Below are 17522 nucleotides of genomic sequence, written 5' to 3' on the forward strand. Positions count from 1 at the left end.
TATATATATATATATATATATATATATATATATATATATATATATATAATTTTTTTTTTTTTTTTTCGTTTTTTTTCATGATCTAAGTTCTGTTACTCATATACACCACATAAAGGGTTAAGGATTGGTCTTGTTATATGTTGGTCTGGTCATATGTTAATACTACTGGGTGAGAACACATGCCGCCCTTTATTATACATGAAATGTAATTTAGAAATTGATACCCCCCCCCCCCCCCCCCCCCCCTCACACTCCTCTCTCTCTCCTTAGGCCTCTCTCTCTCTCTCTCTCGCTCATACACACGCCTCACACTTAGGCTAGACACTCGCTCTCGCTCTGTCTCTCTCTAACTCACACACCCATTTTGTAACGTTAGATCCTCCTTTTAACCCTCAAGGTGAGGGTGTGGGAGAAACAGTGAATAAGGAGTTTCTCTAAAACGCTCCGAATCGATCTCTTTGGCATATCGCGCATCAAACAGCACCGGGACGCACATCTGCCATTGCGGAATCTATTAAAACTTTTCCATAAGCAGCTGGTGACAGCAGTGGATCTCAGGTGATCTGGAAATATCCGACCATGGCCTGGGGTATATCGCCTGCTGTTGCTTTTCTGTTTTGTTTCGGATTATCGGTAAGTTTGTCGTGTTTTTATTCTTTCTGTCAGTAGATACCCACCTACTCCATTTTAGTCTGTCTGTATGGCAAAGTATCGTTTTGTATCGTTATGTGTCTCTCATAAAACTGTAATTGCTTTTGTTTATTTGTTTGTTTATAACACTCTCGATGTATAAAGCAACAATATTTATGTTCATAAAGTTAATGTGAAAAAGTAATGTATTGTCTTTAAACCTTGAAATGTCGATGAGCAACTTCCAACCCTTTACAGAAATTTACCACGACTTCTAAATGTAAAAATAATAATAATAATAATAATAATAATAAAAAGGGGGGGGGGGGGGCATGGTAAAAATGTTGCATTATGCAACTTTTGTCTATCTATTTAACTTTTCACAATCATTTTTGTCAAAGGTGATTTTAGTTTTCAGAGGTTCAGTTCGGGTTTTTAATAAGTGGTTAAATTCAAGGCAGTGAACAAAATGCAATGAAATTCTCACTGCAGGTCGTTACTTTGATTTTAGTTAGCAAATTAAGGCAACAGTAAGTTTTAATGGCTTAATTACAGTGTAAGTTATTATGCATTATAATAAATATTTCTACAAATATCATGATATATATATATATATATATATATATATATATAAAACGGTTAGTTCCATTCCTCGATTCTGATTGGTCAGCAGCTGTGTTTTATTCACGATGCAGCACAGGTATGGCCGCTTCACCTAACGGTTCTGTGTATCACTGAGCAACACCCTTAGCAACCACCCTTAGTAACATAAACAATCAATAATACAGCATCAAAGCTGTTTCATTTGTTATGTATTTCGGCAGAAGTAACTTTTTTATTTTTTTTATTTAATGAAGTTATGAGTGACCCCTGCTGGCGTTGTGTTGAATCTTTCATCTTTAATTTTGAGACCTCGCCCTTCCTCCGTCTAATAAACACTTTCTCATGCGGAGATATGTTGATGTGTTTGCAGTTCCAGACAGCAAAATAGTGTTGTCCCAGATCTGGCCCACATCTGGCCCGTGTAAAATCCATGCGGGCCAGATGCGGGCCAAATCTGGGCCGAAACTATGGCAGGATAATTATCCCATAGGAAACTGCTTGCTGTTAGGGGTGCAGCGCGCGCCTGTGTGGGAGCCTAGGTTTCCGAAGTGAGGAGGGCACATTACTGTAGTTATTTATTTCTCTTTTTTTCTGTTTCAGGTATGATTCTCTATGTCCATCATTTTACCCTGTAATGACGCTTGCAAACTCGCGCTGTACCGCGAATCGGTCTGTTTTAAAACTAAAAGACTGAAAACAGACGTTTTGTCATGCTGAGAGATAAGCAGATGTATGTGTGTGAGAAAAAAAAAATCATATATGGTGTTAAAAAAATAAATGACACAGCGGAAGAGCTCCTATTCTCTGTTTTTATGAAGCTCAGTTAGATGAGGCATGTTCGGAAACTTCTCTTGCCTTTTACTGTTGCTGCCAGGAACTATTTTTAGCGGAAGGACAGCATTTAACGAACTTGCTTTACAAAAAATAAATAAATAAATAAATAAGTAACATTTCAATACATACATTTTTGGTTTTAATATTTTTTATTGTGTGGTAACCGTGTCGTGCCTAACAACGCCCTTCAGCCGTGATTTATTCACGATAAAGCACGGCCTCGAGTACCTTATTGCTTACTTAGCCTATATATATATATATATATATATATATATATATATATATATATATATATATATATATATATATATATATACATACATACACACACACACACATACAGGGCCGTGCACAGACATTTTGAGGGGAAGTGGCCCAAACAGAAAAAAAGGGGCACAAGGAGGGTGGGTGCTTGTTAATACAAATCATCCAGTTGTTACAAATATACAATTAAAAGAGAAGATAGCACACTCTGTAATAATTGACTTTATTGTAGATGTTTTGATAAGAGTGGGCTCTCCCTCACTCTCTGAGCCTGCTTCTGTCTCATCTTCAATGAAAGAAGTAGAGTGTGGGGTAAGTTGAGCCAGAGGGTAAGTTTACCCACCCCCTGCATCTGGGCAACTGTACACTTTTACTGTGATGTCACCATGTATTTAGGAACCACCCATCATTTCTGTCAGACTTTGAAAAGGAGAAATACACTGGGGGAATGGAAGGCCATAGCCAGGGTTTGAAAATTAGTGTGGTCTGGGTGGGAATTGTGCTATAATAACCCCACTCATTATATACACTAAACACTTTAAAAGAGACAAATATAGATGTTTGTGAAAGATGTTTTCTCTGTTTTGGTTATGCTCATTCATTTTTAAATTATATCACATTGCACCATTACTTTAGGTTAGGGGTATATAATTTCATCAGTTGTATATTATTCATTCAGCAATACATAGGCCTATTACTGTTATAGTTTTCATTAATAACCATTGCTATATAGATGATAACTTTGTCTAGTGCCCTTATGAATGTTGTTGGTATGACTTTGTGAAAATCTAACAATATGAAACAGCATAGACGTAACATACTTGTTCTACAGCTCTCTGCACTAGTGTTATATGCTACTGTTTTGAAAGCGTTGATAACGTCTCTAACAGATAATATCATGATGTGTTTTTTTTTTTTTTTTTTGCGCTTGCGTTTGCCTTACCAGATGTGGTATCCTGTCAGCAATAACATGTCTGTGGGCTCTTTTGATTACTATCAGTTTAAGTTCTGGCAGTATTGACAAATAAAAATAAATAAATAAAAACATATTTCCACCAGTAGTCACTAATGGCCAACAAACTCTGTTTAGTCTGTTTTTAGGAAGGCTACAACTTTGGTGTTCAACATATTGTTTCAGAAACGCAAATTAAATATTGAAATTTAAACTTCATTTGGTTGGTTTTATGTTGTTAAAGTTAAATTTAAGAAAAGAAATATGACTGTCTGTAAAAGGAAATTATTAAATTAGTGTTTAAATTATTTATTTCAGATGGGTTTGAATCAGATTCGGTCAGATGGTCATTTTACACCCAGATGGTGCATCTTACCCACTCACTCGCCTCGGGTCAACTTACCCCAAACCCAGGGGAAACTGAGCCATGGGAACACTTTTTTGTAAGAAGCCATATTCTTAGAACCCTTTGTCATAGATATATTCTGATCATTTAAAATGATAGGAATACTTTCATTTGGATAGAATAGGATAGAATAGGATAGATACTTTCATTGCACTTCTGTGTCCTTTTCCCTTATGTTGAGGACCACAATAGTAAAAAATGGCTAATCTTACCCCACTCTCCCCATAAGTATTAGGCAACACACACACACACACACACACACACATACAGGGCCGTGCACAGACATTTTGAGGGGAAGTGGCCCGAACCAAAAAAAATAGGGGGCACAAGGAGGTGCTTGTTAATACAAATCATCCAGTTGTTAAAAATATACAATTAAAAGAGAAGATATCACACCCTGTAATAATTGACTTTATTGTAGATGTTTTGATAAGAGTGGGCTCTCCCTCACTCTCTGAGCCTGCTTCTCTCTCATCTTCAATGAAAGAAGTAGAGAGTGGGGTAAGTTGAGCCAGAGGGTAAGTTTACCCACCCCCTGCATCTGGGAAACTGTACACTTTTACTGTGATGTCACCATGTATTTAGGAACCACCCATCATTTCTGTCAGACTGTGAAAAGGAGAAATACACTGGGGGAATCAAATTAAATAGCCAGGGTTTGAAAATAAGTGTGGTTTGGGTGGGAATTGTGCTATAATAATCCCACTCATTATATACACTGAACACTTTAAAATAGACAAATATAGATGTTTGTGAAAGATGTTTTCTCTGTTTTGGTTATGCTCATTCATTGTTAAATTATATCACATTGCACCATTACTTTAGGTTAGGGGTATATAATTTCATCAGTTGTATATTATTCATTCAGCAATACATAGGCCTATTACTGTTATAGTTTTCATTAATAACCATTGCTATATAGATGATAACTTTGTCTAGTGCCCTTATGAATGTTGTTGGTACGACTTTGTGAAAATCTAACAATATGAAACAGCATAGACGTAACATACTTGTTCTACAGCTCTCTGCACTAGTGTTATATGCTACTGTTTTGATAGCGTTGATAACGTCTCTAACAGATAATATCATGATGTGTTTTTTTTTTTTTTTTTTTCGCTTGCGTTTGCCTTAACAGATGTGGTATCCAAAAATAAAAAACAAATAAAAACACACTTTTAATTACTATAAATTTAAATTCAGACATCCAACACACATATTACAATTAAAACAAAATAAAAAAAAAATAATAATTGAAAATATATTTTCACCTGTATTCACTAATGGCCAACAAACTCTCTGTTTAGTCTGTTTTTAGGAAGGCTACAACTTTGGTGTTCAGCATATTGTTTCAGAAATGCAAACTATTAAATATTGAAATTTAAACTTAATTTGGTTGGTTTTATGTTGTTAAAGTTGAATTTAAGAAAATAAATATGACTGTCTGTAAAAGGAAATTATTAAATTAGTGTTTAAATTATTATTTATTTCACATGGGTTTGAATCAGATTCGGTCAGATGGTCATTTTACACCCATCTTACCCACTGGTGCATCTTACCCCACTGACTCGACCATGGGTCAACTTTTTACCCCAAACCCAGGGGAAAAAAGCCCATGGGAACACTTTTTTATAAGGACAACAATAATAAAAAATGGCTAATCTCACCACACTCTCCCCATAAGTGTGGTTTTAATAAAATATGATGTGTTATAGATTACTAGTATCAAGACAGGTGATTATAATGAGAAATATACTTAATTACAAGAATTAAAGTGTGATAAACTGCAAAATATTCTATATGATGATTTACCTGCTGGCTTGCTGGAGCTTTGTATTCATGTTTGCCATGTTGAACTGCCTTTAGCAGCCTCCCTTCGCTCTTTCTATCTCTGTCTTGTTGTTTTTTTTTTTTTTTTTTTGTGAAGGCAGTTACTTATTTAAACAATTTCAACAAAATTTCCCAACAACATAAAAAAATTCCAAATCCCAATATTTAACGTGGTGCATTTTTGTAAAGGGCATTTTGTTGGGAACTTCCAAGTTCCACTATTTAACGTGGTGCATTTTTGTAAAGGGCATTTCAGTACAAGATCTGTCTATATACAACAAACAAATTACTTGATCTGCAAGTATAAGACTGTACAGCCTGTTGTATTCACTTTCAGGAGTGCTGAAATTCCCATCCCCAGGCACCTTAATGATTGACATTTTTCAGTAATACTTACTAAAATTCTAATGAAATTCTTATGATTTACTGAACAACAGTTAAGTAAAATGGTTACTAAATGAGTGCAACCTACTAAATGAGTGAAAATCTCTTCACCTGTTTCTTCACACTGGAGAATCTCAGTGAAGGATGATTTTACTGCTTTTATCGGTATGTGCTGGGTAGATATGCAAAGAGCACAGTCTTGGTTGATTTGGCTTTCGTTTTAAATATTTTGCATACCCATTATACCCATACATGTGTCATACACTGTGTGTGTACGAGAGAGTGCTTTTGGTGTAAAACATCTCTCATTTGGGTTAAAATCACATTTTATTGCTGAGTTTTTAGCACTTCATATTTCCACATCACAAATTCAAAGTTTCTACAAATTCATATGACAATCATTGGGCCTTCAGTTAACGTAAAACAACCTAATGCATGTACCAAACCTTCTGTAGTTACTACACAATATGTGATGTCTCCATGTATCACTATTAACACTTGAAGAAGTAATTATTGAACTTTGCGCAGTACAATTCAGAAATGCACAGTTGAAGAAAGTAAAGAAAACCCCTTACTAAGAAATTACATTTTATATTTGTCTTTACTGTCTGTTACTGTGTGCATATGCTTTATCTTAGTTCTGTGTGGTCTGATTAAGTTAAGGTGATCTCGACTTGAGTGGAATGCATTTAGCTTTTGCCAAGTATTTCTTCATATTATCTTTCTTAATTAGACGTCTGCTGAAGTTAAATAAATGAATGACTTCTATGTAGTGTTTTTTTTTTTCTTCCATGTTTGCAAATCTTTTCAGGTGTATATTATTATATCTCTTTCAACTAATTTCATACAAATTATTGTGTCTGTTTAATTTTGTCTTTGTAGAGACAGGATGAGCTTGGTGTCAAACAATGCATGCGTACAAGTTACAACCACAGTGTTTCGATCATTTGTAATGACTCACTAGTGAATCATTTACAAAAGCTGCTAATGAGAACGTTCTCACCAGACAGGGCAGCAAATATAAAAACAAATATTTCTCTGTCTTTGTCTTTTCTGCTGTGTGTGAGAAGGTTGGCGTGATAAGTCTGTCTTCACGAATTGTTGTTGTGCATTTCTGTTTTCCCGCAGCATGTGTTTGAGGTTGAAGCCAGATTCCAGAACTCTGTGGCCCTCCACAGGCAGAAGAGAGAATGGATCGTCCCTCCCCAAATCTTAGAAGAGAATGTGGATTACACCAAGAGAGAATTCATTGCAAAAGTGAGTGAGACTTTTTCTGCATTAAACATGTTAATATGCTGATGTCAACATTAATGTACAAACAATGTGCAAAAATGACAAGTAAATAAATTAGGCAAGGCGAGGCATCAGCTTTTTCACCAGGGAGTTGAAAAGGGAAAAATAAGATGTTGCAAATTATTACAGGAATAGTTCACATTAACGTGAAAAGTTGCTGAAAATGTACTCATCCTCAGGCCATCCAAGATGTACATTCATTTGTTTCGTCATCAGAACATATTTGGAGAAACTTATCATTACATCACTTGCTCATGAGATCAATGAGAGTCCAAACAGCTGATAAAAACATCACAATAATCCACAAGTAATGAATTGTGTGCTTGTAATAAACATATGAAGATGTAATATGCTAAAATACAAAATACATACCCTCAATACTTAATACTCCAGTCCAAAATTCAAAACTTCTCAATCATGAAACAAAAGATAAACATACAAAAAACAAAACAGTTCTAAACAAATTTGTCAGTGAATTTTGGTGTGAGAGGACAACAGGGGATGGACTTTTTCATTGGAGGAAGCATTATTATCAATTATGGATTATATTATTTTCGCCAGAAGGAACAGTTTAAAGTTAAAATGCCTTAATAATGGATTTGTTTCTTAGAAACAATGAACTTTTTTCTTCACAATTCATTAATTGGTGGACTGGAGTGGTGTGGATTACTTGGTGGATTATTGAGATGTTTTTATCAGTTGTTTGGACTCTCATTCTGACGGCACCCATGCACTGTAGAGTCATCCATTGCTGAGCAAAGTGATTTAATGCTACAACTCATTAGATCATCTTTAAGAGTACATTTTAATTTTTGGGGAGCTGTTCCTTTAATTCCATTAATGGTATGCACATGTGTCAGGCCACTGTGGCTTGATTGGCTTTTGGGTTAAATAAATGTGTTTCTGATTTATTTAGATTCGCTCAGATAGGGAAGACATCCAACTGAAAAATGTGAGGTACTCACTGAAGGGCATCGGTGCAGACCAGAACCCCTTCAATTTATTTGTGGTGAATCCTGAAACTGGATATGTAAGGATAACAGGGCTCCTTGATAGAGAGCAGATCGCACAATACAATGTAAGTAAAATGGCCATGATGACAATGATGATTAATGATGATGATGATGAAGGTGGCTTTAACACCTACGCTTGATTTTGAGGGATGGTGATCTTAAATTTATTTCTTCACCTCTGTAGCTTTCAGGCATTGCTACATTCAGAGATGGCACAATTGCAGAGAATGACATTGGGTTGAGAATAAAAGTGAAGGATCAGAATGATAATAAGCCTGTTTTCGGGCCAATGGAACCTGGGAATGTATACGAGCTCAGTCCAGTAGGTATGTGAACTGCATTTGTCATAGGTAAAAAAAAGGGACTTGAAGTTGTACAATAAGCATAATGGTGATTATAAGAATCATCAAATTCTGCATATGGGTTATTTGACTCAGACTAACACTTTTTTTTTTTCTGGATATTTTAATTAATCTGTTAATTTTAAATGTATTATTGAATACTGAATACATACTTTTCTGTATTATAATTCATTTCTCTTTATGAAGAAGTTTTGCAAGATATGTTTTTAAAAATGAATTAAAAAGAAAATAAAATAAAATAAATTATTATAAAGTCAGAAATCAGCTGCACTTCTTATTAATATTTGGTAATATAAAGTTAGTTGTAAAATGTTATGTGATGTAATGTTATTTATGAATTAATAATTTAAGATATTTGAAAATAAACACTAAATTTAAAAAATCTGGGGTCTGTAAGTCTTTAAAATGGTTTTGAAAGACATTTCTTATGCTCACCAATGCTGCATTTATTTGAAAAAAAATATAATATAAACAGTAATATTGTGAAAATATTATTACAATTTAAAATAACTGTTTTCAATTTTAATATTTTTAAAATGTAATTTATTTCTGTAATGGCAAGGCTGAATTTTCAGCAGCTTTACTCCTCTGCAGGGTCACATGACTTTTCAGAAATGATTCGAATATGCTGATTTGCTGCTCAAGAAATATTTCTTGTTATTACTAATTCTGAAAATAGTTGTACTGCTTAATATATTTGTGTTTTTCAGGGTTCTCAAAAGTTCAAAAGAACAGCCTTTATTTGAAATATAATTTTTTTGTAAAAGTGTCAACGTTTTTAGTCACTTTTGGTCAATTTAATGCATCTTTTCTATATAAAATTATTCTGTATACACAGTATTAGTGTATAATTATATATATATTTTTAAATAATACAAATTTTTTACTTGAAGGTTACACCTCTCGATATGTATACAGTGTGCAAAGAATAAATTTCTAAGAACATGCCACATGTTTTAAACTAGATTTTTCAAAGGATTTTTCTTTTCATTTATCATGGGCACTCTTATTTTATTCAGATACATCAGTGATGAAGATAAATTGCTTTGATGCTGATGAGGTAGGGAACCCAAACTCTCAAATCAAGTATGAGATTGTTGAGCAGCAGCCAGCTGGGGAGCAGATGTTCAGAGTTGATCATGACGGGACAGTCCGTGTTATCAATCCTAAACTGGATAGAGAGGTGAGAGGTCACCATCACTGTATCAAATGTGTACCTGATATCCAACATGTTACATAACGCACACAGACTCCATGTGTTTGCACTAGCTCTACTTCACTGACAGCATTTGTAAGCGTCAGTGCCAGATGTTCTGTTATTGTTTCAGTTTAAATGAATAATGCAGGAACATTAAAAGAAACAATAGATGCTTTTGTTGAGCATATTGAACAGTATGTAAATGATTCCACCTGTTTATTTACACGCCATCTCTCTCTTCAGACAATTGATCAGTATGTCCTGCTTGTCAGAGCATCTGACCTGAACGGAGCCCCGGGCGGCAATGAAGCCACAGGAACAGTCATCATCCAGATCAATGATGTCAATGATAATGTGCCTGTATTGCAAGGCCCAGTAAGAAAAGATCTGCACTATGTTTACTTCTACACAGTTTTAATATGTTGTTGTAGTGGTCCCTGCAATTTTTGCTAATTCTTTTTTCTTTTTCCATAGTTTGAAGCCACTGTTGACGAAAATACAGAGAAAATAGAGGTGATGAGACTTAAAGCAAAAGACCTGGATCTTGAGAACACGGACAACTGGGTGACTAATTGCTTTATTGCATCAGGCAATGAGGCTGGATACTTCAGCATTCACACTGACCCAAAGACCAACGATGCAGTCATTATGCTTGACAAGGTGTGCAATGATATTTGTTGGTTATTTTGCTTTCAAAATTTCTAGCATAGTTGTGAATAGGTTTTTTTGTGATACCAAAATATTGGTCAGATTCTCAATACCAATTTTGACACCACAGGAAAAAATGAATTCAATTTAGTAAACAAGTAATTATTTTAAGTAATTATTCAAGTAAGCAGTCAATAATAAAGGAATAATGTAAATGCAGTTTCTCAGTTTCTCTTTTTAGTATTGTTGTTTGATTAATATTATTGACACAATAGACAGTAATACTTTGAAATATTATTACACTTTAAAATAACTGTTTTCTTTTTAATACATTTTCAAATGTAATTCATTTTTATGATGGCAAAGCTGAATTTTCAGCAGCCATTTGAAATAGAAATCTTGTAATGTTATACACGTCTTTACTCTCACTTTTTATTAATTTAATGCATCCTTGCCAAGTGCCAAGTTATACTGATACAGAAGAAAGTCTTTCTTTAAAAGTACTGGTACTTTTGACATTGTTACTTATAGCATGTAACTGAAGCAGATTATACTCTCAGCCATTTGCTTGAAAAAGTATCTCATGTCCGTTTTCTCTGGGCTGTTGATTATGAGGATGTCAAAGACCTGAACCTTGGCATTGGTGTAAAGAACATTGCTCCGTTCCACCCCTCTGTGACTGGAGGACAAGATGGAATAAACATAAACTTCGGTGGTGACGGTGCTGGCGCAGGAGGAGGAGGTGGTGGCGGCGGTGGAGGTGGAGGCGGTGGCGGCGGTGGCGGCGGAGGCGGCGGAGGTGGTGGAGGTGGAGGCGGAGCCGGAGGCGGAGGAGCTGGCGGTTCATGGTCAACGTCAGGGGGTCAGATGTACAATGTGAAAATAAAGGTGAGAAACCAGCCAGAAGGACCCAAGTTCATTCCCCTAACAAAAGCCATTCCCATCTCTGAAGGCAAGACTTTTAACAGCAATGAGGTCATCGCAAAGTACCCGGCCACTGACACAGACACAGGAAAGGAAGCTACCAACGTGAAGTATGTTTACATAGAAATAGTTTCTGTCAAAAATTAAGAGGAAACAGCATATAAAAGAATAAGAAATGAGGTTGAACCAACTATGTTCCCTTTTCTTACAGGTATGTTAAAGGATTTGACCCAGATAACTGGCTGACCATCGATGAGAAAACTGGGGCCATTAAAATGAACAAGGCTCCTGACCGCGAGTCCAAGTTTCTAGCTAATGGCACTTACTACGCCCATATTTACAGCATAACTCAAGGCAAGTTCCCGGCAGGATTATTAATCAAAACTAAAAGCTTAAAGGGGTACTTCACCCAAAAATTATCATTCTTTCATCATTTACTCACCCTCAAGTTGTTCCAAGGCTGTATGAGTTTCTTCTGTCGAACACAAAAGATGTATTCAAAAATGTTTGTAACCAAACAGTTGCTGGTAGCCATTGACTTCCATAGTATTTTCTTTCTATATTATGGAAGTCAGTGGCTACGAGCAACAGTTTGGTTACCAACAATATAAATAGAACTTATTTTATTTCAACTAGTTGTCAATGCAACATTTCTCATTTGCATTTAGTTTAATGTGAAGTACTAAAATAACTGAAACTAAAACTAAAAACTATGAACTAAAACTAAATAAAATGGACATTGCAGGTACATAACCTGTCCTGAAGATGTCGCCATCTTCATATTGTTCAATAATAGTTACTGAAAACTGGGTCAATGTTTGGATACTTAACCATCTGTCAGTTACGTTGTAAAAAATTATTTGATTTAATTCACTTATACCGTATATTTACAATGAATTATCTTTTTTCTATATTTTTCTTTTAGTATTTTTTTTAACTAAGGGAAAGTAGCCCAAAAGCTTTCTTTTATTTTACTTTTTGACACTTCAGTTTTTATTGTATATAACTGAATTATAACATTTGTCTCACATTTATGTTTGTGTACTCTATGCAAATCAAAATAATATATTATTTTTTAAAATATGTTTTTCCTTCTCTCTTATAGACTTGCCTTCGAAGACGGCAACAGGTACCATTGCCATCCAGGTAGAGGATTTTAATGACCACTGCCCAACTTTGGCAAGCAAAGTCAAGACACTTTGCACTGAAAAGGATGCCGTCTTAGTCACTGCAGTGGATGAAGATGCGCCACCCAATGGATCCACACACACCCAAAATTTTCCCACAAAAAAAAAAAAGGAAAAATACACTCTAGAATATCAAAACTATATGTGTCTCTTTTGAAAACAAAATCCCACACATCCAAAACCAAAAAAACACAATCTCACTAATAAATATAACATTTAAAAATTGCACTGAAGTTAAATTATGTTTCCATGAATATTTATAGAAACATACTGCTGCAGGGTGATAATGAAGGCCTTGACCCACATGTTAAAAATCTGTTGTACGAAGTCAAAAACTATAAAGTACTAGTCAGACATCTGTTAATCAGGATGCAACTACTGACTCTGTGGTTAAGATCTGTTTTTCTTCTTATCAGATACCACTGCCATCTTCAGAACCCATGAAAAGCTGTGGCCAGGAGAATACGAGCTGACGGTGGACGTCAAGGACCAGCAGGGATTGTCATGTCCAGAACCTCAGAAAATTCAAGTGGAGGTGTGCACCTGTACCGACCAGGGAGCTTGTTCCCGAACAGAAGAAAAAGAAAACAAATCAAAATTAAAAAATAAAAACAGGATCCAGGTTTGGACCTGCTGGAATCGGCCTTCTCTTCCTCGGACTGCTTTCATTATTGCGTAAGTTCACACCAGTATCTCAACGAAGTCTACCATGTCATCAGACTTTCTGACATTCCCTAGACATTTAATTAATTGCCTGGTTTCTATTTATGCCGCGTTTAAAGCTGAAGTATGCCATTTCTACAGGACTAATGGAAGTACAAAAACAAAGCATATTTTCAGGAGCAGGTGTAAAGATTGACAGTAAAGAGCTAACATGTGTGGCTAAATTTTGAGATAAGCTCGAGAAGAAACTCCACAAGTTTGGCATCTCGATTGAAACCCAAACATTCCACCAATTTATTCTTCCATCTTATAAAAGCACCGCCAATGTTTACCCGAATTTTGGCCTGCACTTCATTAACCAAATATGAAGTCTTTTTTCCATGTGACCTATCAGCCTTAGTCCCACACTGGCTAAACTACAGTAGCCACACCCCAGTCTCTCACTATAGGCTGAGCTCAATCTTTATAGTTCTGGGGGATATAAACCCATGAATGGCATACTTATAATACAATAAATTAAGTTAAAAGAATGCATTTTGACATAATAAAATGGAAAAAAACTTCACCTTTAACTTTGTTGTGCCTAATCCTGCTCTCCAAACAACATTGGAAAGGTTACCCAAAAAATAAAAATTCTGTCTTCATTTGCTCAACTATTTTGCAGAGCACAAAAGAAGATATTTATTTATACAATGAAAGTCACCCAGGTCCAAAACAGCATTGCGTTCCACAGAAGAAAGTAAGAGTTGGAACAACACGATGACCGAATTTTCATTTTTTGGGTGGACTTAGCCTATATTAAGCAGAATACCAGACAGATCATGATTGATAGCTATTATTATGTGAAACTAAATGCTGTATTTCTCCTCTGTTACAGTCATCCCACTCCTGTTGCTGCTGTGTCAGTGTGGAGCTGCTGGGATGACGGGAACTTTCACAGACATGCCCTTTGACACTAAAGAGCATCTCATCTCTTACCATACCGAGGGCCAGGGGGAGGACAGGGTAAGAACTTGAACTTCTGATTGATTTGCAATGTATGTTATCAAGAACAAAATCTGATTAAGACGTTATTTCTGTTATAAAGCTAAATAAATCAAACCCTTTTTTCTCTGATAGGATGTTCCACTGCTTGATGTTGTTGACGGACGAAAGCTGAGCTTTATGTCGAAAGATGGGGTGGGTGGTATGTACTTCGCAGGAGGAGCAGGAGGAGCGTTAGGAGCAGGAGGAGCAGGATTCCTGGACTCCACTTCCACAATGGGTGGCCGTGGCTACAATGAAATGGAAATGTCCTACATGGACTCGATCAGGAGAAGTGACACTCTTAGGAGTAGAGGAGGGGCTGGAGATTTTGACGGAATGGCCGTGTCTGATATGTTCCTGGGTGAATACTATTCACAGGTTAGTATATACTGTACCCACAGGAAAGTGTGTATATAAAGTCAATTCAACAAATTGATTTAGTGTGATTAATTATCTATCTATCTATCTATCTATCTATCTATCTATGTACTGTTTTATTTTTCAACCTTTCTATTGTTCTATCATTTCATCATTCTTTCTATCATTTCATTGTTCAATCTATCGCTTTATCATTATCGTACTATTATTATATTGTTGTATTGTTCTATGTATGTGGATCACATGTCTGTCTGTATGAATGTATATGTACATATATTGCTTTATGTGTGTTACAGAAAAGCCGTGCAATAGAGGATGGATTTGGTAAGAATGAAGCTGTGGCGTATGACTATGAAGGGAAGGGCTCTCCTGTGGGCTCTGTGGGCTGCTGCAGCATCCTCGAAGATAACAATGACCTAGAGTTTCTCAATGACCTCGGGCCCAAGTTCACTACTCTCGCTGAAATATGTGGCGGTAAAAAGACTGAGGTCTCAGCTCCTCTTCCTCCCCCTCCCAAACCCATCGTGGACCGTACAGAGGTGTCTTCATCAACCAATGTTATAAATTCTGGAAATATTGCCACTAACAGTGCTGTATCTTCAAACACACTGAATACAGCTTCCAACACGGCTATAACATCATCTACTCGTGTGGAGAACTTCCTTGTCACAGACAACCGGCCCACAGTGATTACGAGCGTACAACCTGCTCCAACAGTCCTGATGCAACCCCAGCCAATGTACTACATGGTCGAGTCACAGCCCAGCACGGTACTGCTCACTGAAAGCCCTGCCATGGGACAGAGCATGTACGTGCTAAACAGCAGTCCAGTAACCGAGGGGGTTATAGTCCAGGGTGGCAACATAGCAACGAATACCCTGACCCGCGGTGAGAGAATGGTGCTTGTGGATAGAGGTGCACCAGCTCAGGCTGGGATGCTGCACACAGGTAATCTGTCTGGATCACAAGTGCTCCTGGTAGATGGGGGAGCCACGAGCGGTCATGTCCTTCAAGGGGGTCAAGTCCTTCAGGGGACGCTTCAGAGAGGGTTTGCTGGATCTCAGGGCCTGATGGTTGTGGAAGGACAAGGGGGTCAATTGATTCAGGGGACCCTCAAAAAAGGTGTTTCCACTCACGGTGGATCTCAAAATGTCCTTTATGTGGAGAGCAAAGGGGGATCAGCTGTGAGCCAGGGTGGTCTTCAAAAGGGCACTGCAGGGTCAGTTGGTAGTGTTGGATTTGGTGGGGCATCTGTCCAGATTAACCAAAATCCCCAAATCGTCCAAGAGAGAAAAGTTGTGACAACGCAAAGTATCAAGTAACAACAAAACACTCATACAGTACTTGTACAGTTGTAAAAGTGTCAGACGGTTTAGAAAACCATACAAACCACAGTCTTCAGAGCTCATGCATGCAAATCATTTGAGTTTCATGTTGTCAACATGTTAGGTTATAGAGAGTATGCAAATTAATGCTTGAAAAACTGGTTTTTAATGCCCTTGAGCGTTCTGGTATCCCTGAGGCCATTCCTGTGCAGTTTATGCAAACAAGTAGAATCTCTTCAAAAGACATGTTGTTTTGTTTTTGTTTTTTAATGAAAAGTATGGTGCTGTAAACGACAATTTATCAATTACTTACAAATCAAGTGAACTACAATGTATATTTAGTAGCAACCAATAAAAAAAATTATTATTCTTCATCAACCACCAGCACTGGTATGGTGTGCAATTTTACAGTATTTTCCAGTCCTCTTTTTAGTTACTGTTTGTAAACAAGTCTGATTAGTAAGTCTGTTTAGAAGTCTGTGGTTTTTCTTTGCAGTGCCGTTAAATAAAAAGACCAAACCCACATTCCAAGCAAGAATGATATGTATGAAATGAATGTTATTTAAAAGTTTCATAATTGTTTTTTTTTGTTTGTTTTTGTTTTTTTTTACTTTTAAGAATATAGTAGCTAACGCACCTTCTGTTTGTTTAGTCATTGGAATTTAATACTAAATACTAAAAAACAAACAAACAAAAATACTACAGTCGTGGTGCTGGGATTTTTCTATTCAAAGCTCTGGTTTGGTTCAATTTTTATTTTTATTTTTTAGTAGTTTGTTGAAGGGATGGGCTTATTAGCTGCATGTTGGGAAAGAGTTTTACTGGTTTTGAGAGATAAACTTTTTTTCAGGGGTCAATTAAATATATTGTAAAGCAGCATAAGGTTGTTTAGAACTTCTTTTTTTTAATGCTGATTTTATGTTGTGATGTTTATGTTGTGATATTGATGTTTCATATGTTTCACTATGGATCAGAATTCCAAAAGACAATAAAGTGATTTTAATATCATCCGGTGTAAAACTGTCTGTGGGCAAGTGTCAACAAAAACTGGAATCTGTAAAATAGTAATTCAAGAGAGGCCAATCATTCTTCTAGCAATATTTGTAACTGCACGTTCTGTTTCAGACAAAGAAATTGGCCAGAACAATTCATGGCGCTCTGGAATACTTGATTCTGTAATGAATTGAACATAAAAGGCTGGTCATTAAAAATAATACAGACAAACTAAAATGTGGGACACTGCTTATGAATTGCAGGATGCTTAAACAAAGCTACCAGTTTGTGTGACTGATATTTTGGTCACCGTACCTGCCCCCCCAAAAAAGTTGAATATCCTGCTTTTCCAAATATTGTGTTTTAAAATATGGGTACAACTGAAACAAATTATATCAGATCATAAGGTTGCACTACAAATAATCCTTATTCATCAATTTAAGGGAATGAGCTGTACATTTCCCATCATGCTCTATTTTTGTTGCAGGGAAAATAGTGTAATGCTTGATATTTTAATGTGATGATATCCTGATTTGAAGTAGTTTCCAATGGAATAAAAAATAAATAAAAAGGTCATTTAGATTTTTTTATTTCACAATTATGAATCAGAAA

At 36.1% G+C, this 17522-nt stretch overlaps 1 protein-coding gene across 1 annotated transcript; it reads left to right on the forward strand.

The window, feature by feature from the left end:
- The first annotated feature begins 342 nt into the window (after nucleotides 1–342).
- LOC109051961 (desmoglein-3-like) lies at nucleotides 343–16925 on the forward strand. The gene is given in 15 exon segments (XM_042777546.1): nucleotides 343–633; nucleotides 7029–7157; nucleotides 8110–8271; nucleotides 8391–8532; nucleotides 9588–9751; nucleotides 10010–10141; nucleotides 10241–10426; nucleotides 11015–11448; nucleotides 11550–11692; nucleotides 12444–12671; nucleotides 12921–13111; nucleotides 13113–13200; nucleotides 14066–14193; nucleotides 14308–14592; nucleotides 14889–16925. Coding segments are annotated over 15 exon segments (3492 nt in total). The 5' UTR covers nucleotides 343–579; the 3' UTR covers nucleotides 15915–16925.
- Nucleotides 16926–17522: the final 597 nt, after the last annotated feature.

Source organism: Cyprinus carpio, chromosome A20 (genome assembly GCF_018340385.1).
Source record: "Cyprinus carpio isolate SPL01 chromosome A20, ASM1834038v1, whole genome shotgun sequence".
Lineage (NCBI taxonomy): Eukaryota > Metazoa > Chordata > Actinopteri > Cypriniformes > Cyprinidae > Cyprinus > Cyprinus carpio.